Source organism: Ascidia mentula, chromosome 3, assembly GCF_947561715.1.
Source record: "Ascidia mentula chromosome 3, kaAscMent1.1, whole genome shotgun sequence".
NCBI classification, from domain to species: domain Eukaryota; kingdom Metazoa; phylum Chordata; class Ascidiacea; order Phlebobranchia; family Ascidiidae; genus Ascidia; species Ascidia mentula.
Genome location: NC_138568.1, coordinates 14,923,366 through 14,946,509, shown reverse-complemented (window position 1 = coordinate 14,946,509; position 23,144 = coordinate 14,923,366). Strand labels below are relative to the sequence as shown.

General features: G+C 39.0%; 3 protein-coding genes and 1 non-coding gene across 4 annotated transcripts; 3 read left to right on the top strand and 1 right to left on the bottom strand.

Annotated features, from left to right (window-relative positions):
• Positions 1-1,569: 1,569 nt before the first annotated feature.
• On the top strand, positions 1,570-4,371 carry LOC145895713 (uncharacterized). Its single transcript, XM_082984499.1, has 4 exons — positions 1,570-1,699; positions 2,031-3,086; positions 3,770-3,998; positions 4,210-4,371. Exons 1-4 carry the CDS (start codon positions 1,570-1,572, stop codon positions 4,337-4,339), a joined length of 1,545 nt encoding a protein of 514 aa, XP_082840625.1. The 3' UTR covers positions 4,340-4,371.
• A 617-nt stretch (positions 4,372-4,988) lies between these two features.
• Trnat-ggu (transfer RNA threonine (anticodon GGU)) lies at positions 4,989-5,062 on the bottom strand. Its single transcript has one exon. It is a non-coding gene; the product is annotated as a tRNA-Thr (tRNA).
• Positions 5,063-11,238: 6,176 nt separating this feature from the next.
• On the top strand, positions 11,239-14,513 carry LOC145895018 (solute carrier family 2, facilitated glucose transporter member 5-like). Its single transcript, XM_082983757.1, has 5 exons — positions 11,239-11,397; positions 11,467-11,591; positions 12,410-13,110; positions 13,176-13,573; positions 13,656-14,513. Exons 1-5 carry the CDS (start codon positions 11,257-11,259, stop codon positions 13,806-13,808), a joined length of 1,518 nt encoding a protein of 505 aa, XP_082839883.1. The 5' UTR covers positions 11,239-11,256; the 3' UTR covers positions 13,809-14,513.
• A 971-nt stretch (positions 14,514-15,484) lies between these two features.
• On the top strand, positions 15,485-17,206 carry LOC145894370 (parkin coregulated gene protein-like). Its single transcript, XM_082982934.1, has 5 exons — positions 15,485-15,620; positions 15,684-15,818; positions 15,957-16,128; positions 16,383-16,532; positions 16,744-17,206. The coding sequence occupies exons 1-5, from the start codon at positions 15,546-15,548 to the stop codon at positions 16,902-16,904; spliced, it is 693 nt and encodes a 230-aa protein (XP_082839060.1). The 5' UTR covers positions 15,485-15,545; the 3' UTR covers positions 16,905-17,206.
• The last annotated feature ends 5,938 nt before the right edge of the window (positions 17,207-23,144 follow it).

Below are 23,144 nucleotides of genomic sequence, written 5' to 3'. Positions count from 1 at the left end.
AATAACGTTTTCAGTCACGATGTGATTATGACCGGCAAATGATGTTTTTTAAAAAAACAGATAAGGCAAAAATAGATTGAAATTAAGGACGCCTATGTTTGAAACAACGAACTGTCACTATTGAGAACAATTCGCATTTTCCAAGAAGTCTCCTTTAAAACAAGCTCAAAGTTTACAAGTGTTAATGGTATGTTGGACGATGGTGCCGCTGAAACTAAAAATGCCACTACTGTGGAGGATTAAGGGAGAATAACAATATAGTAATAGACGTAATTCACGTAGTCTGTTGAGTGATTTGCGTGATAAGTTTTTTATATTAGTCGTCGCAAACTTAACGACCCTCATCGATTTTAGCGCATTGACCACGACTAGGTGGTTAATCAGCCGCGTGCTTGTAACCTCCGAAAATCCATTAATTGGCTTGTTCGCGTGCGACAGAAGACACGAGATTCGAGAATTGGGAAACACGACTTCGACCGCGCTACCCAGGGGAATTTTACCATTCTTCCCAACACCATGGCTTGGACTCTATCAATTTGCATTAGCACGTTGGTAGGTTTGTTGCTCACAACAAGAAACGCTGTTGTTGCTTGCTTGTGCACACTAGTTTTTGTCATGAATTTAAACCATTCTTGTTACTGAAGATAGGCAATAGATTATCACTGCAGAAACTATGCTAGTTGTGGATTGCATGTACGTCATACTGGTTTGATGAAAGTTGTTGTTTGGTGGTTATGCGCCGGATGAATTTTGTTGCTTGTGGTAGAATGAAAAAGCAAAACTTCTTCCCATGCATATCCAGGGTTAGGATAGTTCTGTACCAAGCTTGCTGCTTTTTAATACCGCAATGATAACATTTGAGATTATTTTAGTACTTTGCTGATTTTGAAGGCCGTTTTATTAATGACTTTCGAATGCAGACCAGAGCGATGATTTGTGGTTTGAAACAACATCTACCAAATTGTGCCATATAACTCACAATTCACATTTGATGAAAAATGGGCAGGTTTAGACAAGAACACTTTCAAATAAGCACGTTTCTTAGAAATTAGTATTTATACATTGATTGCTCTTGCAAATAAATCATGAACTTACAGAAAAGTACGGCATGGCGACCCTGTACGTGGCTTTGATTGCATAACAATAAGAATGGTGATTTCGCAATCTCGGCTGACGTCATAGTCTCCCGCTTGGGAATAGTGGGGTACATCATTGGTCTGTTGACATTTCCAATGCATTCATCAATTATTTACATAACAGCATTACTTTAAAGTACAAGCATAATGTACCAAATAAAGGTGGGTTCAATCCATACTATCATCACTATACGCGTAATTCCCGGGGTCACTTAAAGTTCAATCATCTATCAAGTCGGTGACATGTAACAGGGTTCATGACCAGTACCACGCTCGCTTAATGAGAGTCATCTGTTTGTAAATCAATACAGGTAGGGAGTTATGCTGTAGTAACGGACATCAGTAGGTGTTGCAATTGCTTTAATACCCACTGTGCTGTGATGTAACTTACCTAACGGAGCAGCGAAATGAGCTTAGCTGTCAGCAGAGAGGAATGGAAAGGATCATGAAAAAATCACTTTTTGGGATTTATTTTGCTGCAATGTTGGAAGTGGCGATTCTGTCTTCATCCTTTGGTCTCAATTTTACGCTTCCTCGTATTTCCAGTGCCAAGAACGCTACAGGCAAGTGTGATATACGCAGCTTTACGATATTTTGTTTTAGTCGAACGTAAGTGCAGAAATGTTTGCTTGAAATCAATATGAAGGTATTTTAAATTATGAAGTGTCAGTTTAGTGTGTATTTTAAACGTTAAATGTGGTTCCTTAAAAAAGATTTGATTGAAACCTTCCTGCGGTAAAATAATCAGTGGTTAAAAGTCGACCAAACATACCCGGTGTCAGATTTTCTACAGAGCAAATGTGGATAAAACGTTTTTCCCCCACTGGAGCAAAAAAACGAATTTGGACAGCGAAAGTAAAACTTAGTAATTTACCCATTTCCTAATTTTCGCAGCATCTCCTTCAACCGCAGGGGATCCACTCACACATTACATCTATGAGACGACGACCAGTTATCCACCCAGCTGCCCTCGGCTCTGCCTTTGTCCACCGAACAAAACCGAAGTAAAATGCGACGGAGGACGCTCGTTTCTTCCGCCAATACCTTCCGACATTTTCCTGCTAACCTACATAAACAACCGGTTGCCTGGCAACCGTTTGGCGTCCACAACGCTGCGCAATTGCACTCGACTTGTTGCGCTTGATCTGAGCCAAAATGGAATCAAGGCAGTTGACTCGGACGCTTTTTCCGGATTTTCAAATCTCGCATCTCTTCTGCTCGATGGTAACCCCATAGTACGTTCAGTATATTTACCTTTTCTATGGCCCTTGGCTTGGACATTACAAAGCTTAAGCGTACAAAACGTGATCGCTGATGGTGAAGACCCGTCATTCATCTGGCGTCTGTTTAAATCAAATTTACCACCAGCGATTAAGATTGGAGGTCTTTACCTGCCCAATAGAGGGGCGACCAGGTTTCCCAAGCTTCGCCAACTGCGCTTGGGTCAAAACCATTTGCGGTTTCTTGATGCAGAAATGCTGCAGGATATTGTGTTGAATTCACGCCTTGAGCTTTTGAGCTTGGCGCACAACAATCTATACAAAGAGGCCCCAGTAATTCTTTGGGGACTCTTTGAAAAGAAATTGGAATACACTCGGAACCTGAATCCTAGCAATGCGAGCTTCACGTACTCCGCAGCGCCCCTAAAGGAAGCTTCAACACGGACAAGCATCATCACACTCGATTTGACGTACAACAACATAACCGGTTTTAGCGACGAGATTTTACATCATTCACAGACGATTTGGACTAAACACAGAAACTGGGGGGCATTACAAGAAAATCGCAAGCAAAGCGACGATCCGTCGGTCAAGTTGCTGTTGCGTGGTAATCCGATAGACTGTAGTTGCTCCATCAAGACGGCAATGCATTTTCTATTTGAGGGTGGTGGCGTGGACATCATCGCTGATTGGGCGGCCCTTGAATGTCACAAACCCGACCCACTGAAAGGTGATATGTACAGCGATTTTCTACAGTATTAAATCCCTTTGTAGAGATATTCTTCAAAATAGCGTTAATGTTGATGTAAAAGAAAACACATCCAACCTTACGAACCCAGCAGTGTATTGTTTTGTTTGCATGTTAACAGCAAAATTGTCTCTTTAGCTTTTATTGTTTAGAGGTGCTTAACGGTATTGTGCATAATGCTTAATTTCAAACTGTGGCTTATGGAAGGCAAGAATAATTATGAACAGCTAAAGCTTACATAACTACATACTCGTGACCAGGAGGCAAACGAATACTTTGCAGGAAGAGTCATTCATTAAAGCCTTCATTATTCATACGGTCCTTTGTCGCTCGGTCGCGTAAAGACAAAATCAATAGAATGCATTATCATTCCGCGCGTTTGAATTTTAACGCACTTCCATGCTACAAACAGTACATTTATCCATTAGAGAGCCCCCTTTTGCTGACAAAGATTTGTGGCGCTGTAGTTACGTTGCGTGTACTCGTTCATTCCTGTTGCAGAAGTATTCATTATGACAGGAAACTTATACTCGCTCTACATGCAGTTGCAAAGTGTGGCGTTTTTCAAATTGTGCTCAGCCCAAAGTTCGTGTTATAGATTACATAACGGCCTTTGACGGGTTCTTGGCGAACCCCGTACTCAACAAACCTTCATTTGACCACAGGTTTGTCATTGGTGCAACTTGACGATCTACAGATCTACTACTGTCACAGTGATTGGGGAGAGAAAGAGTTTCATCTCACTGCCGCCCAGTTAGCCTTTATCGTTATATGTGGAACTGTACTTGCCCTTGTCAGTGTTATGGTGGGCTACCTGAACCGTTCCAAGTTCATCGTCTACTGGAATTTCCTTCGCAACTGCGGCAACGCCGAAGATCATCAGAATAACCAGAGGTAATTTTGATTGGTCGGATTTTCCAATGTATTATTTATAGTTGGGAGATTAGAACTAAGTCGGAAGGACTACCCGTTGTATTGTGTAACCATTGTTTGAAAACCAGTGAAACCTCTTCTTTCCATCTTTGTTTTTGCTTCGCCTAGGAGTAACTTGGAAGAAAGTGTGCCCTTACAAGTAAACATGAAAATAAAGTAATAATGTTTCCAGGTGGCACGGTACTTTGAACAAGTATTCCATCCCAAGTGACCACCGAGGAATTGGCCACAAAGGCTACTACTGCGACGAACGTGTCACCTTCGAAACACAGAAAGATGGAGAAAGTAGCATCAGAAGTTGACGTCATATCGTAACACTTCTTCTAGAAGACGAGCACACGAGAAATTTGTATCGATCAATGCTGTTTCGCCTGGTGTGATGGTTGGGCACTTTGACTGTGTAGCAAAATTCTGAATGTTTCTTACGCTAATAAACGAAATGACGTGGTTTTAAATGTGTATCAGGTTTTCGTGTTTGTTTTCTTACTTGAGCGATGGTTCTGTGCTGTTCGTACTAAAATGTTCAAACTTTTTGACTTAACGTACAGAAATTATATTAAAATTTTAACAAAGACGGTCAATGAGTGACAAACAATGTTCACAGTACAATCCAAAAACTAACCTATTCGTAATAGATAAAAGTTGCAATAGAAGCCAAAAAAGTGCACTAAAGTTAAATTTAACTGTAATGTGAAGAGTGTTCTTGAACAAAACTAATGAATACAAACCGCTGGTACCACAGCATGTCACCGCATTAAAGTGTTTTGGTCGCGGATCAAATTCCCCAGTTTGGGACGCTCTGGATAAAAAGATACTTAGAATGAATTTTCATTGCTTTGATGTTCTTGCTTGTTACAATGGATCATAAGGTTCACAGGCTTTGCAGCCAAGGCATTGCAGCCAAGCTGGATCAGCCACTTTCCCGAAGTCGGAGCGAGATCTGAAAAATCAAGCTCCCGGTGAGGTTTGAACTCACGACCCTGGGCTAACCAGGCCCAACGCTCTACCAACTGAGCTACAGGAGCTCAGTGGCTTCACGGGGTATATTGTAGCCAAGGTAAACTGGTGCGCCAGCGCACAACTTGTCAGGCGACCTTCACATGCGCAGAGGATCTCCACCACCGTAATCAGACAACGCAGAAGTAATGCCATGCTTTCGCATAGCAAGGCAGGATCGCCCCACTGCGCAGGCGCATTACTTCTGCGTTGTTACAATGGATTGATCAACATTTAGGCTACAAAACACAAGAAAAATATGCAAAAACTTAATTAATTATGGACTCTGTGTCTTTTTAATTCTTCTCACACAAATGTCAATCTGGAAAAATATGACAAGCCAATGGGACTAACTCTTACGGCACTGAATCCAACAGCACCCTTTTTAAGGAGTTTTGTGAATGAATCGTTTCGGGTAAGTTCTCTATCTGTAGTTTGCGAGCTTCAACAGATGATGGTTAATACTCGATTCAAGTAAGTTAGCAACATCGTGAAGCCACTCAACTGTGAATTAATTGACGGCACAAGGTCAGTGTTCCAGGGACGCAATAATAACGCAACATTTTTATATCTCTTGTGTGACATCAGTCTGCCTCTAGACCAGTGGTTCTTAACCGGTGGGAAAGTTCCCACTAGTGGGAAGCAATAGAGTTGTAGGTGGGTAATTAGTCGGCACCGATATATACAAAAGTAATTGGAAAAAATATGTTATGTTCTGTATTCACTGTGTGTCGTACACTCAATGGCATTTGGTAACGCAATGCGGTCAAAACACAATAATTAAATTCTGAAAGCAAAATAATCGTTAAAGGATGCTCGAAGTTAAAAACAAGGCAAAGCAACAACAAGCAGTAATGAAATAACTGTAAAGCCAAAGTAAAAACTATCACACTATAAAAGATGCTGGCAAAAATGTTCCAAACAATGACTGAAAATTAAAAAGTCATTTAAAGGTTAAAAACTGTCAGGTTTTGCCATTCGTAAAGTTTTCGTCTGTAACAACGGTTCGTTTTAGGCTTAAAAGGATTGCGGTCTGGAGGTTAAGTGCATGTTAGTCTTGATGTATGCTAATGATTCTAATCGTTACGGTTACTTTTGTTTTATTTCATGCTTTTACAACACTGGGGATGTCGTATAGGCGATATATATTTTTTCAAAAAAGCAATGTCTTGGTTTGATGATTAAGTAGCAATCTAGGCCAGTCCTAGGAATCACTTTTTGCAAGTTCAAAAGGATTTGTAAGAGTGCTAGCAAATGATGCTTTTAGCGACAAATACCCGCCGGATCGGTTAGTTTAATTTATACCGCGGCAAACCTGACCGTCTTGCGGCACAATTCTCCGCCTTCTAAGGTCTGCTGCATCTCTCTTTTTCTTAAAATAAATTTACAGTAAATGTCCGCATGTTGGTGGACTCTATGCAGTAGGTTTGTGACTGTTGAATCGTCGCCTATTTGTTCAACTAACGACATTTCGACACAATAACCGCGTGGAGAATATCCAACTACCTCGCAAGATTGATTTTAATTCAAAACAATATTGTTTTTAAGATAAACAAAGTGTTTCCACCTTGTTTTCTCCGTAAGGTTGCACCTAGTTTGGTCCCCAACAGATGACGGTGATTGTATAGTCACCACAAAGTGAAAGTCTCTGCTTGGACGTTTGGTCAGCAAAGTCGTCTGAAAGTCACACCAGCTGCACTGATGAGACCTTTTAGGTCGAAACAGTGGCCATCTGTCTGCAGCTTACACAAAATTGTTTTTGTTGGTAAATGCTGCAACAGTTCCGAAACGACAGACAAGACTGAAGATCGTTGCTGTGACAAATCCTGGTGTTTTTGTGCAGCTCCAACTTGCGATGCTGAGTTCATAAAAAAAATTGACAAGCCAGACATGACCCACAACCGCCGAAAGAACACCAAAACCACATTTACCAAAGTAAACCAAATTCGTTCGCTATAAAAACCATCCAATAACTCAACCAACGTTCTATTTATTAAGCAAGGAAAAGCTTGTTGAATGTTGCGATGAAATGTCGTCTCTCACGACCTTATGAAGCACAACGAAGAAGGCAACTAAGCTCCGTTTTTTCTGGATTTAAAAAAAATCGACGATCCGAGTGTTTTAATATTACAGCTCGGTTGCCATAGACCAACTAGAACAGGATCAGTCCCCAGCTGCATTGAGCAGACTTGATAAGCCGAAAGAGCGTGTACTGTCTGCAGCACTCTGGTGGTTGCCATATACTTGTATGTAAACTAGTCACAAGGAAAGGTGGAATTGTTTCTGCGACAAAAGAAAATTTGTTTGTAATCAGGTTTTTGGTGGTAAAACCCGATGTGTGATTAAAGTTGGTTTTGTTGTAACAAGACATTTTAACCAAACGCAACAGTAAACATAGAATTAATTTTACTTGATTCATCAGTAAAACCTGAGGTCCAAATATTGTCCTAAGAGTAGATGTTTCAGAAATCGATGGAAAAGTCGTCGTGTTTTTCTGTAGTTAATTTTTAGTAGACTGGTGCGGAGCTGAATATAAATATTTTGTTTTTGATCAAGAATTGTTGAGGGGCGAAAGTATTTTGACGTATACATGGAAAACAGTCATGTATATCGACCGTAGCCTTTTTTACGCCACGCATGGTAGCATCGAACGTTAACTCAGCAAGTACCTGCTTCCTTACTTTTGGCGACAACAAAACTAACACGCTGCAGATTCACCTTTTGCACTAATTACTCGCTTGGTCTAAAGCACCTGAGTCGAAGTATCGGCGTAAATAAAAATTTACGCCTTTTATTAATTTGTTACAAATGCGTATGCAGTAATCGTGGTTTATTTCACTGTTAACAAGCAACACTTAAAAAGTTAAAGTATCCTTTCTTTTGTCCCAACTTTCTATAACTTTGTGGCGCACATATTTGGCGCGATTTTGTTCAAATTGAATTTTGGAAAAGGGGGTGACGTCACACACTACCGCCTGCGGAACAGATTGAGAGTTTGCTTGAGGACGCATATTGGTATTTCTATGAAAATTAGTTTTGGTGCTGGGAAATGCCCACCGTGTAGACCTGTGTCACAATGGGAAGTCATGCATCACCAAGCAAAGCAGTGACGCAATTAAGTTAAATATACGGTTGAATGAGCGCACATGTGCGTGCTGTTGTCATGGCGAATTTTAGGGTGTTTGGGGCAGTTTTAGTGGGGTTTTGGGCTATTCCAATTAGGTAGTAACTTGCTGGTGTGCGCTGCTGAAAATTATGTTGAAAATGGAGCAAAAAAATCAGGCTGTATTTGTGGAAAAATGAATCGTTTAAGTGTCCAATCATTTGTGATTTTATGAAAGATCCATTTCATATCTACAAAGTTTGAACGAAATTAGTCTCCGAAAAAATGGTTTAGCCACCCCCCTGGGGCCATTTTCCCCCCTGGTTGCTCAGTATTTTGGTTAAAAGAGCAACAAAAAATGGAACTGGATTTTGCAGAGAAATGAATCGTTCAACTACCCACTCACTTGCATTTTTTTGTAAGTTCCAACTCTTCTCTATGCGATGGCATCAAATTTAGTTGCTGAAAAAGTGTCAAAGCCCTCCCCCAAGGGCTGGGTATAACCCCCTGTTGGTCATTTGATCTTCCAGGAGGCCCAACAAGTCCTTGCTCTGTACAGTCTCATTCAGGAGCAAATTTTTTTTTTTAACTTTGTAGAATTTGAAACCCCTATGTAAGTCACAAGACCCGTCAACGGTCATTGGGAAACAAGCGGAACAGTCGCTAGATGCATTACAGCCGAGGGCCTTGAACACAGGATTTCTCCAATCTAATACCCATATAGGTCCTTGAGGGAATGTGGCGATGCGCTGACGGTTATATCGTTAGCGAACAAAGGAATTGTTGCGCATTCGTTGGGAGGGCATTTTAATTCGGCCGCTAATGTCTGGGGCGATGGAAACTTTGCGCTAAATATGGCGACACCAAGGCTTGTAATGCACAATTGGTAATGCAATGAATTGTATACATTTTATTATTTTACAATGCCTTGAGTGCAGTACCCAAAGCGATAGACCTAAATATATTATATTGTCCAAACTCGAAGACCCATAAAATAAGAAAGAACATGGAATTAAATGTTTAGGAATTACCTAAATTCGTCATTACTCCAATGGAACAAATCCGAAAAAAGACAGTCAATACTATATATTACGAGATTTATCCCATATTTTTATCAGCTCACCCCAGGGCTTGTGATATAGTTTGGGAATAAATCACAAAAGATAGTTTACTTGTCATATGCGTGTCAACGTTATGATAAACTTCCAATCTTTATTACCGACAATCAGTGATAACGCTTTTTCATGACATCACATTATAAAAGATGCCAGCAAAAAAATGTTGTTGGATAAAATGTTCCAAACAATGACTGAAAATTAAAAAGTCATTTAAAAGTTAAAAACTGTCAAGTTTTGCCATTCGTAAAGTTTTCGTCTGTAACAAAGGTTAGTTTTATTTATACTGCGGTAAACCTGGCCGCCTTGCGTCACACAAGTGCACTGGCCCAGAAAATCAACGTCTAGAAAATTAATTTCCGCCATCTACGGTCTGCTGTATCTCCTCTACCCGCAAGATTCAATTAAATTCAAAACAAAATTGTTTTTGTTGGTATATGTTGCAAGAGTCCCGAAACGACAGACAAGACTGAAGATCGTTGCTGTGACAAATCCTGGTGTTTTTGTGCAGCTCCAACTTGCGATGCTAAGTTCATAAAAAAAAATTGACAAGCCAGACATGACCCACAACCGCCGGAAGAACACCAAAACCACATTTACCAAAGTAAACCAAATTCGTTCGCTATAAAAACCAGTTTGCTGACTTACGTTTAAAGCTGCAAGACCCAATAACTCATCAACGTTCCATTTATTAATCAAGGAAAAGCTTCTTGAAAGTTGCGATGAAATGTCGTCTCTCACGACCTTATGAAGCACAACGAAGAAGGCAACTATGCTCCGTTTTTTCTGGATTTAAAAAAAATCGACGATCCGAGTGTTTTAATGTTACAGCTCGGTTGCCATAGACCAACTAGAACAGGATCAGTCCCCAGCTGCATTGAGCAGACTTGATAAGCCGAAAGAGCGTGTACTGTCTGCAGCACTCTGGTGGTTGCCATATACTTGTATGTAAACTAGTCACAAGGAAAGGTGGAATTGTTTCTGCGACAAAAGAAAATTTGTTTGTAATCAGGTTTTTGGTGGTAAAACCAGACGTGCGATTAAACTTGGTTTTGTTGTAACACGACATTTTAACCAAACGCAACAGTAAACATAGAATTAATTTTACTTGATTCATCAGTAAAACCTGAGGTCCAAATATTGTCCTAAGAATAAATGTTTTGGAAATCGATGAAAAGTCTTCGTGTTTTCTGTACTTTATTTTTAGTAGACTGCTGGTGCAGTGCTGAAATAAACTTTTTGTTTTTAATCAAGAATTGTTGAGGGGCGAAAGTATTTTGACGTATACATGGAAAACAGTCATGTACATCGACCGTAGCCTTTATTATCTGACGTCACTGAAGTATTCATATGTTAAAACACAGCTATATATAGTTTCGATTAACCTCTGTTGGCGAATTGTCCAACTGTGACAACGTAAAAAGTTGCCAAAAACCAAACGTTTTTTAAATGAGATTTGAAACGTAAAAAAATGTCTGTTTATGTCACTTGAAAAAGTGTCGGGCTTTCTTTGCTGACAACGGTCGCAAATTTTAAACGTCACTTTAAGATTATTCTTTAGTTCTGGGGTCCTCAAACCTTTTCGGCCCAAGGCACACGTGGATCCTCTTAATTCGATTGCGGCACACCAAATGTTTAGGCAAAATCAAGATTTAAAAGGAAACAAAAGGTTGCCCTGGTTAGGTAAGAGAATTGCGTTGATCCGAGGCTGGTTCAAAACATTGTCTGTTCTTAGCTAGTGTCACGAAGGAAAACGACAATTGCAGAGGTAGATTATAACATTCAAAATAAAATATATCGCGGCACATAGAAACCCTGCTCGGGGGTGCATATTAGAGGTAGCGTTGAAGGATCCGCCATCTCCTCGGGCCTTTGCTGGAATATTCCTTGTCTCGGATTAAATTGCTTAGTTTGGGCACCCTTGATGAAACGATATGTAGAATGACGTTTTTTGTTCCTCGTTTTTTACAGTTTGATATTTAGGCTACAAAAAAACAAAAAAAATATGCAAAAACTTAATTCTGGCCTCTGTGTTTTTGTAATTGTTCTCACGCAAATGTCAATCTGGGTGCCAATGGGACTAACTCTTACGGCACTGAATCCAACGGCATCTGTTTTGAGGAGTTTTGTAAATGAATCGTTTCGGGTAAGTTCTCTATCTGTAGTTTGCGAGCTTCAACAGATGATGGTTAATTAACAAAATACCTTGATTAAGGTGAGGTATCATGTATCAGCTACTGATGAAACAATGTCATTGGTCATTACCCTCGGACAAGCATTTTTAATCGCTGGTTCAGCTATTGGAGCGATATCTGTTCGGTTTTGGCTAAATCGATTGAGGTGAGTTAGCAACATCGTGAAGTCATTCAACCGTGAATTAATTGATTCGGTAGATAATTGCATGAAAATCCTACACACACATAAGCAATGATTATGCAGAATGGATCACATTCTGCCAATTGCGCGACTGTGGCATGTAAGCGCACCGCTGCTGACTTGTGCATCTACTGGGGCGTGACCGCAAACATTCATTTTTCTGACACTTTGCAATACTTGAACCCTGCCAAATATTCGGAATCGTGAAAATATTCCACTGTCCAGCCTTATGAAACTTTTCAAACCTTTGGCAACAGATTTTCAAAAATTAGGTGGGTAATTAGTCGGCAGGGAAACACACAAAAGTGGTTTCAAGTGTTGAATGTACTCTGTTTTCACTGTTTGTCTCAAACTTATTGGCGTTGGTAATGTCATGCTGTAAAAATGCAATAATTAAATTCTAAGAGCAAAACTTATACAAACCTTTGGCCCCAGATTTTCAGAAATTTGGACCAAACCTGTCATTACTTCTGCAACAACACCTAGGTCCTAGAAACTTCAAACTACACCATTACCGAGTATAATTTGTATGTAGATGTAGATCTATATATTTTATAAACAAGCTTTCTAAAGTCACCATAAATAATCGATGAGAGCAAAAAATCACTATAGGATGCTCGAAGTCAAAATTAAGGCAAAACAACAACAAGCAGTAATTAAATAATTGTAAAGACAAGTAGGAGCTATCACACTATGAAATATGCTGGCCAAAAAGCGTAGTTGGATGAAGTGTTCCAAACATTGACATATGCAAACCCATGAACTTGAAAGTTTTGTTGCAGCCGACGAAGCGTAATGATCATCGTTCAATCAGCATCATTGCTCTCAGCCATCCTCATGTCGGCAGTGGCGTTTTTCTGTCACTCCTACGAAGCTTTGATCCTGGGTCGGTTTATTGGAGGACTTGCTCGAGGTTTGGGGTTCAATGTTGGTCCTTTGTTTGTCGCAGAAATCTGCAACAGAAAAACTCTTGCTTTGTACCAAAGCATGCCTGGTTTCATTCTGCTTGTTAGCGGTGCCCTGGGCAACGCATTGGGGCATCCGGCTGTGTTGGGAGGGTCCAACACATGGCCTGTAGTGCTAGGATTGCCTGGAGTTGTTTCCGTTGTGTATTTGCTATCTCTTCCGTGGATACCAAACACCTTGACGTGGTTGCTGAAGTCGGAGTGCCGTGAAAACAATCCAAATGAAAACGCACAGACTCCTTCCATGGACTTACTTAAAATATTGAGATGTGGTAGGGGACTGGAAATCACCAATGAACATGAAACCCTTAAAGCGGAAGTCAATGCGGATTTACACGTGGAAAAGGCATCGATCAAACAGATTGTGTCCATTGGAAAATATCGTCGACAGTTAGTAGCCGCTGTTTTCCTTCAGTTTTCATTCCAGGCTTGTGGAGAGCAGGTCGTTTTGCAATACACCAACGTGCTGTTCGAGGAAACCGGTGCCAACCCTGAGCACTCCACATTTTTCACGATAGGTGAGGTTGGGTTTGCATTACGCATTCAATAACGCTGTTAAAAAAAAGTGTAAAATTATTTTAAGGTATTTTTGGATTGATGGCAGTTGCAACCTTACTTGGAACTCCTTTACTGAGCAAGTATGGAGGTCGCAGAATGCTTATTTTCGGACTTTCTGTATGCTCCCTAGGAATTCTTCTGCTAATCCTGTCATCTATCACAAGCAAATACACACCAAACATGACATACGTTGGAATAGCTTCCATGGCAATCCTTATTATAGGAATAGCAGTTGGACCCCTTCTGACCCTTGCCTCTTTACCGTCCGAAGTCACAAGTCAGATTATACGCCCAAATGCAATGTGGCTAAGTGGAGCTATATTTTGGATATCTGGTGCCGGAATTGCTTTCATAATTCCCTATTCCATTGACGCTTGGGAAGGATACGCATATGTGCCTTTCTTAATTCTGGTAATTTTGGAGGTAAGTGAGCTGACTGTTTTTAAAGTTTATAGATGCATCTAATGTCATGTTTTAATATATTTATATTTTTATTATACGTTAGATGATTTTTGTGATCTTCTTTATTCCGGAGACATCCAACAAATCTGCTTTGGAGATTCAAAATTACTTCGAAAAAGGAAAACGCATTTTTAAAACTAAAAACATTTCAGTACCTGAAGTAACATGCTATGAGAATCCCGATGCAGTTGCCTGAACATAATCTGTCTCTTCTTAAACATACGCAGCTTCGTTGTACAATGCATGCTTGTTTATCTGCGGCTTCTTGTTAATTGTTTATTACCCAAATATCCTTTAAAAGCATGTGAGTTGAAGATATAATGTCGTTTGATACCAATTATTTTCCATTTACAAATCAAAAAGCCTGGAAAATGTCGTCTTTTTTTACATGTGTAAAACTTTTACGCCAATCGACAGTTGTAAACACGGAGGCATTTTTCGCATGGTCGAATATTGAAGTACGTCTGAAAAAGCAAATTCTTCGCCATCTTCGGTCTGCTGATTTTGTTACAACAGCAAATATTTATAGTGTATTGTTCAGTCCTAGATGAAATTTCTGATTTATCGTCACAATCATTGATTCCCATAGTTTGCTTATTAGGTTTTGCAAAAATACAAAATTACCACTCCACTTGTTATGTTTTTTGGTTTAAACTTTGTCAACGACTTATTTGACAATACTTTACATTGTAAACCTTGAGTTTATTCTTTAGTTTTTGGATCCGCAATGCCTTTTACTGCATACTGTTCAACCGATTGCTCGTGTCGCACTAAGTGTTTATAAACATATAAAGCGAGAAACGAAGTTTAAAACTGCAGCTGTAACTTAAAGGTTAACGTGCACATGGTAGCCTAACTGCGTGATCAGCGCTTCGCTGCAGCGAAAAAAAGAGTCCATCAGAACGCGGGACAGCTCGATACTGCAGACCCGCAGACACAGTTATTTCATCTTGCGGTATGCGGAATAAGTTATTGGTTCGTTGTTATACGATACATTGCCGCACACAGTACCTGAATATCTCCCGGTCTCAAACCTCACAGAAAGTGATTTATAACTACAGGTTCCTTTTTTGCCAACCAGTGGTGATTTAGTTATAACGCAGTCAGTATTTCAATTAAACGCAACAATACAAACTTTAGTCCAAATATTAATTAGGAATTTAATTTTTGGAAACCGCAAACGTGCCAGATTTGGTTTGCGCTACAGATTTCGCAACTCAAGTCATTTTTGAAGTCTCATGAAATAGTGAAGAAAATTCCAACAATAACATGTCGTAAATAACTGCAAAATATGATGTTTGGCTCAAAATGTATCACACTAAAGTGCCCCCGACCAGAAAAAAGCGAAGTGTCACCTTTGACCTGAGAAAAACTATCCGTTGCTAAGCGACCCAGGTGCTCAGTTGCTGAGCGTAGTTTGTAAAATAAGTGCAGTTCGTAGAGGTTGGTCAGGCATTTGCAGTTTTAAAGCGTTTTTGCTTGAGCTGAACAGGTGTTTAGCTTTTAACAAGTAGAGGTTCGTATGGTTCATGCGCGCAGGTCGCATATTTTTTTCGAGCTAAGGTAAGTATTTTCATTTTAAAATTCGCAAAAACAACAACAGGTCAGATGCCAGAGAAAAATGTCTTTCTTTGTTTATTGCTATAAGGAGATGTTATTTGGCCATACTTTACTACAAGAATTATTAAATTTGCTGCAGTTGGCAAGTGTAAATTTACTATTAGTGCATGTACACTGTTGCTGAAATTTGACAGAGTTACTGTTGGATATTACATCTTTTACATTTGTCGGCCAACCAGGTTGCCTACTTCAAAGTGGTGTTTTAGGATGGTATTATAACTGTAAATTATGCAAGCTTTTTTACACATCTTCAGTTTTAACTTTTTTTAGAAATTAGGCTTGTACTAATTTGGTACATAGGTGTGCCTTAAAAATGTCGTCTACTGCCTGTGAAAAGCAAAGTCGCTCGCAAGCATTTTCATTACGGTCTTACATGAAGAACTCAAAGGTATAATTTTTGATTTTGTTCAACCTATAAAAAATCATTTTATTAATATAGTGTTTCACACAGGTAAAAGGGCCTCCTGCAGCTAATGCATTCAAATGTCGCCCGGCAAAGCGCACAGCTTTCAGGAAATTTTATGAACGTGGTGATTTTCCAATTGCACTGGAACATGATACAAAAGGCAATAGAATAGCATGGAAAGTAAGTGATGCAAAATATTATGGAATTTGGGCAAATTATGTTGTGGATTAATTTATTGCCTTGTATGTGTTTAATTTCTGCTAAGTTCCTGTAAATGTTATAGTTTATTTATGTACCACATGTATTTCATATTTCCAGGTTGAGATTGAAAAGCTTGACTACCATCACTACCTCCCTTTGTTTTTTGATGGTCTGTGTGAAACTGTCCACCCATATGAGTTTTTTGCCCGTCAAGGGGTCCATGATATGCTTGAGCATGGTGGATCTAAAATCCTTCCAGTCATTCCCCAGCTAATTATTCCAATCAAAAGTAAGTGCTATATTATTTAACTCTAAAAATGTGTAATGTGAAAAATTGACTGGAATTGCTGTTTGGAAAGTATTTCGTATTTAAGAAACTGTTTGCATGTTAATAATTAGCTTTTGTGCTTAAGGTAGTTCAGTTGTTTGTAAAGTTTGTTGAATTTTGCCAACATCAACTGTAGTGATTCCTAGTTTTATTTTGCTAAGTTTACCAATTACTTTGTTTACGAGCTAAACAATTAATTTGTTGTAATGTTACAGATGCCTTAAACACCAGGAACCGACCAGTTATCTGCACCACGCTTAAGGTTTTACAGCATTTGGTGGTTTCGGCTGATATGGTGGGAGAGGCTTTGGTTCCTTACTACCGCCAAATTCTCCCCATACTGAATATCTTTAAGAATAACAACTGTAAGTTTTGGTGCAACCTGTATTTGCATGTGATCTTTGTAGTAATTCTGATGTATCTTACATAAAAAAGAAAATGAAATCATTTTATTTGGCGTAACAGACAACGAAGTAAATGAACAAAAATCTGAGGTGAATGGCGTGGCCACCATCAAAGTGATAGAGGTTGTTGAGTCTGTTGTCCAAGTACTGACACTGCTTTCTTTTATTACAGTAAATAGTGGTGATGGAATTGACTACAGTCAACAAAAACGTGAAAACATCGGCGACCTTATCCAAGAAACATTGGGTGCATTTGAGAGACATGGAGGGGAAGATGCCTTTATTAATATTAAGTACATGGTGCCCACATATGAGTCATGCATGCTTAACTAAATGACATACTTAATTTTACAAGCATTTTTTTACATGTGTTGTCCTTAGCAGTGTCAGAATACTGGTTTCTATAGCAAGACCTTACGTACAACTAAATGCTAAAATTTATGTGGGAAGTTAATTTTTTTTATTGTGAAATTCTGATTACAAGGCCTTTACTCACCGTGGGCCTTAAATTGCTTTGCGTTTAAGATAGTACATACATTGGCTTCATTCCATCAGTATGTATTGTTAGTGATACTTATATGCTGTTATTGTTGTTTTTGTATAAAACGTGATGGAATAAATAGTTTATCGTTTGAGTTGCCATTTGCAAACCTGTCTATTTCAAAGGTAGCTCAATGCTGTTTTGGATTTTTAATTTGTTTTGCTAAATAAACACTAATTGGTACTCGAAGATATTAGACAAAGACGCTAACTGTGGTGTTGAGACAATACATTACTGAGGTCACCAAAAAATAATTTTGTTTGAACTGTTTTGTGGTTGTTGCCAAGGATTTTGCTGTGAATAACATTGTATGAAAAAAATTAGGACAGTTTTTGTTCTCTGGGAGCAGAACACAGACATTTGTGGGAAACTCAAAGTACCAATCTGCAGGACAGTAATGTTTGAACAAGCCGCCACAACAATGGCAATTGAAAAACCACTTGCCAACTTTGGTGTTTCAAACAGAAAACAGGACAATAGAACCACCACTTCTTGCTACTACTGATGTGCTACTGCTATGGAGCCAAGGCAGCTTCGAAATCGTGTAACAAATGTTGGCAAACCAAAGTGTACACGCATTTTTATAGCAAACTAAGCCAGGAAAACTAATATGTAACAGAAGAACTTCGGGACTCAATGGGGCATTGTCTTGTTTGACCAGCGCCGTATAAAATGACAAACGATTATGTGTTGACGACTACTTCTAAAAAATTCAGGCATGGCCCTGATCAAACTATGACTGTTGTTTTTATATAGCTTGCACTGGAATTTCACAAAATGCACAAATAACGAAACATATTTTGCACGGGAAGAAGCAAATCTGAACAATTATACTGATTAAACCAAACCGGAAAAACTATTGAAATTATGGAGCGTAAATGATAAATAATTTATCACTAATTAGCGTTGCAATGGCCGACTGACAGGTTTGATTGTCAATCACCCGAGCTTGACAATAGCGACACGTTGTTTTAGAATTGACACATTATGGCTTGGCGATTTTAAACAAGTCAGTTATTCATATGTGATCCCATACAGACCACCCAACATGTATTAATGTTACATATACTAACTGAATTGCTACTAATGTGATGTATCATACTTAGTTGCCGTCATGCTAATTCATAGGCGTTACAGGAGTTTTTGTTGGTTGAATCAGACTATATCAACAGCATGAACCGAGTTAACGAAATACGATTTTGGATACTATGTGTACTATATTCGGTGTGTTCTACAGAAGCTGAAACTTTCTTTTCTGAAGACCTAAATATAAAGCCCAAAGCATGTAAGTCGAATCATTAGTTAATTTTGAGATAATTGCTTCTTGTAGTCAAGGTGGACATTCAAACGCAGGGTCAACGAAAGAAGATGTACGTTATGTTGTATACGACAAGAAAGCAGTAACCTTCAGGCAAGCAAGGCGTCTGTGTGATAAGAACGGCCAGAGGTTGGTAATCGTCACCAATGCTCAAGAAGACAAGCTATTGGAGGAAACCGTGGGAGAATATAATATGTGCGAGGTGGCGGAGGGTTTCTGGCTGGGTATTTCCGATGCTGTCTACGAAGGAGTGTGGACATCTGTATACAGTAACAAACCCATCACTTACTCATTATGGGATATCGGCCGGCCAACAAATCAAGATTCAAGAGGAAATAAAGACTGTGCTGTTGTTACGTATAGGGAGATAGCACATGAAGGCACTAAAGGTGTTTGGAGCGATGTTCCGTGCAATTCTAAAAGGAAAGTCATCTGTGAAATAAAAACGCCAAGTTCAGGTATAAGAGTAACTTCGTATTTATCTAGATAACTTTTTTTGCATGTTCCACCTCACAGTACCCTATACTTCAAAACAACTTTTAACAACTGAACCACATCGGGTTTTTAACCTTACCACTTCAACACCAATGGACGCCGAAACAGCTTTAATCCAGCAAACTACAACAACATATTTGGCACCTACAACAAACTTGCCGATGAGTTTAGAACAAGTAGAGGATAAGGTTGGCCAATTTTCGAACGATATGATCAAACTTTTCTTTAAATCTGTATTTGGACGAGTTTAACGACTACATGTGTTTACAGCTGCGCAATCAAACAGTTTTTGAATCAAAGTTTGTGGAGGAAATCACAAATGAAATTGAAGAGCTTTCAAAAGACTCGACGAAAATGACGGATATTTCAACAATCAGACGAATTGTTTCCGTGCTTACCACCATCTCGCCGATAGACCAGGTACAAACATATTTGAGAGGAAACGCATTTACTCTTCTTATAGAATATGACAACTAGTTTTTTAGAGTTTAGTTGGATTGGTTCGTGAACAAGATCCTTGAAAACTATATATTGAAGAATTTGAATAACACTATCAGATAATCTGACTCATATTGTTTCAACGAGAACCGCCTTCAATATTTCAGCAATATTTTTGATGAAGTGCAAATCAAAGTTTTCTGGGTTTCAGAAAGTTACGCCAAAGTCGCTGATGAACGTAGTACAAGTTGCAAACGTTATTCACGACAGAAGTATGGTTGACAACGTTTCACAGGCCAGCAAAACTGGACTGGTCAGGGCTCTTTCTTCCTTTGCCACAAACGTCGCACTGCCGAGGAACGAGAGAAGCCTAGTAACGGCATCGAGGAACGTTGCCATTCAGGTGACGATGCATAAATGCAGTATGCAAAAGTAATGAGTGCAAACTAATAGATATCACGACATTTTTCATGCAGTGGCGTGGTTAGCCCGAAATTTGTTGTTGGAATCCAAATATTAATGGGTTATTAAGTTTGATATATTGCCCCTCGGAACAGAGGTTATAGAAATGATCAAAGAAAAATTAATTTCCTAAAAAATGGGGCCCAAATTGGATCGAAACCCAAACTTACAAAACTTTAACCTAAATATTATGGGAAGGGTAATGGCCAAGTTGGCTTCTCCCTGGCGATACTTCAATGTTTTCGAGTCATGGCCAGGTTACCAAAGTACGAACTGGAGATAAAAAAATCGAATACAACAGTTCTTTGATCGCAAACACCAGCGCAGCCGACAGCGTGTCGATTCGCTTGCCAGTGCGCTATGTGTCATCGAATCAATCAACTTCCGACTTCAGAGTTTCGTTCATCAGCTATGAAGATGACGTGTTTTTTCCGTCAGAATATCGAGTCGAAAAGGTTTTTATAGATTTATAGAAGACCACTTTATAAAGTCGCAAGTGCTGTTTCGTTTGCACTACTTTTCGAGATTTTTACTACACTAAATGTGGTTATTTTCTTACAGGTGGTAAGTGCTGTCGTTTCGGGCAGTGACGTGTCTCACCTGCTACAGATCACACCTTTACAATACATTACACCACTTCGCGGGGCAAACTCTTCCAATGTATAGGAAAAAAATATATATTAAACCAAAAGTTTATGCGAAATAATATTTTGCCTTAGGAATATCGATTTCTCAGTTGCTCCTTTTGGGATTTTAATTTATCCTCCTGGTCATCCGAGGGTTGTTCTCTGGTTGTTGGCTCCTTGCCGCCGCAATGCGAATGCTCGCACTTGAGTAATTTCGCATTAATTGTGGTAAGTCAGTTAGTAAGCCATTTGCAGTAGTAAAGCATGTTAACAACAAATTTGTTGCGAGTAAAAATTCCCGGTAAGGTAAAGATATTAAATGACTCACTAAAAAACCTCTGCAATGCTTGATCAAAATATCGAAAACATGGAAGTTAACATATTGACAAATGTACCAGATAAAGCATATTTTTCCGCATGTATATGTTAAGGCTCACCAGACAATTACAAATGTTTTTTTTATTTTCGACACGAAAATTACACATTTCTGTCAGGTGCCCTTATTGTGCATATACAACATAATTTATACACTTTTTTAACGCATGCACTGAATAGAAATTTTGTTTTGCAGAGATTGTATTACATTCCCCCCGACCTTGGTTTGGATTTGATCGGGAAAATTGGTTGCTCACTGTCAGTCATTGGTTTTTTCCTAACCTCATACATTTACATTCATTTCGGGTAACTCGAATATTATGATTTATAGATTGCCAAATTAAATCAAAAACTGAACAATTTCTTCAAAGAAAGTTAAGAAATTCGAAACCCGGTCCAATTCACATTCACCTGTGCATGTGTCTGGGAGTTGCTTATTTAGTGTTTCTGATTGGTTCCGATCAAATATACGAAGGTACAGTTTGCATTGTAGTTGCGGCTGGCATGCACTATTTCTTACTCGCCGCATGGTTATGGATGTTTATCGAGGGCATTGCAATGTACAGGTAAAGTCTGCTTTGTCGTGAATATACAAATCAAGATCACGATATTAAATTGTATGAGCTAACGCAGTGACCCAAGTTCAACATAACGTATATACTTCTAAAAATAATACCCGGTCATTCCATAATTTATTTCGTATGAGGCAAAACCTTACTACAGTATATAGTAAGAAAAATCATAATACTGAAAAAATGATTCTGCTTCCAGCTTAGTAGAAAGTTTGTAAAAACATTGCAGAAATCTTGTGGTTAAGTTCGGTGCCGTTGGAGACAAATTCATCTTGAAATCAGCAGTAGCTTGTTACACCATTCCAGCCATTACGGTTGCTGTTACCTTGGGGATAACAGTTGGATTTTTTGACAATCAAACGTTTTGGTATTCCGATCCAGGTCAGTATTTCCCAGGGATTGTGGAAACAGCTACATCGCAATTTTTGCTCGTTAAGCCGTAAACGTGTAAACGGAAACCTAGAATACACCTTCCAAGGCAAAACCTGTTTACCGATTGATTATTTGTTCTTATTTTAGATAATGAGGCGATCGTGGATTCCACCTATGTTCACCAGAGCTTCTGCTGGCTACACGATTACACTCTAATCGCTGCCTTTCTTGGCGAAATAGGAATTATATTTATTGTTAACTGCGTCATATATGGAGCCGTGGTGCGATCGATCACTTGGGGACGACGAAGGGTAGAAGCACTTGAGCTTGTTTGTTTTGATACCTTAAAATACTTTTTGCGGTTAAAATGTCCTCGCTTGTATTTTGTTCGTTTTCTAGGTGCATTCAACGAAGGCAAAAGAAGGTTCGAGAGAACACGTCATCAAAGCCACGACAGTTTCGGCATTACTCGGTCTTACATGGATTTTCTCCTTACCTCTGTTTCTGTCATCACACCCGTTGCTCATCTCAGTATTCAGCTACATTTTCTCAATTTTAAACAGCTTGCAGGTATTCCACTTCTTATTAATCGATGCGCGTTTCAGATTAAAACGAAAACACCCATATAATAATAATAATAAAAACGACCTTCAGTTTTACAAGTGAAGCATCTTGTATAGATAATACGCTAACACAGTCGATATCACTGCGTCAATTGTACATACTCTTTCTATGGAGGTCAAGGTAAAATTTAGATTTGTTTTTTAATGTATTCAGTAATGCATATTTCGATTTTTTAATGACATGTACATCGGGTATCGCTGAACACCTGTGGTGTATAAGAAGTGTTTAGTTATAGATAACCATGAGCAAAAATAATCACAATGAAACCCATAAAACCCAAAATTGACGTCTTTATTGACTTGCTACACCTTATGTATCAAACGTCGAATCATAGGCCTTCACACATAATAGCAACGTGTGTGGGGAAAGATTTTGTTACTTAGTGGCAGACGTTCACCAGCCTGTTTCCTATTGTTACAGATTCTTTGTGTTCCCTAATTAGCAATTTGCGTTGCGACAATTGTTTTCACAACTGACATTAACTAAGGCGCTTTAAATAAAAAAGGCATATTTTCAGGGAGTCGTGATTTTCTACCTGTTCTGTGTTCGAAACCGCTCCACAAGGAACTTATGGTGGAAACCTATCAAGCGACTTTCGCAATGCTTTCGACCAAAACGCGTTACCATTTACGAGGTTACGCAAATTTAAGGGTGTTTTTCCGAAACGGCTGTTTTACCGGTTACGTAACCTTTAGTTGCAACTGCCTTGTTATTGTTTGGCTGTATTTTTTGTCCATTTTACACAAGACA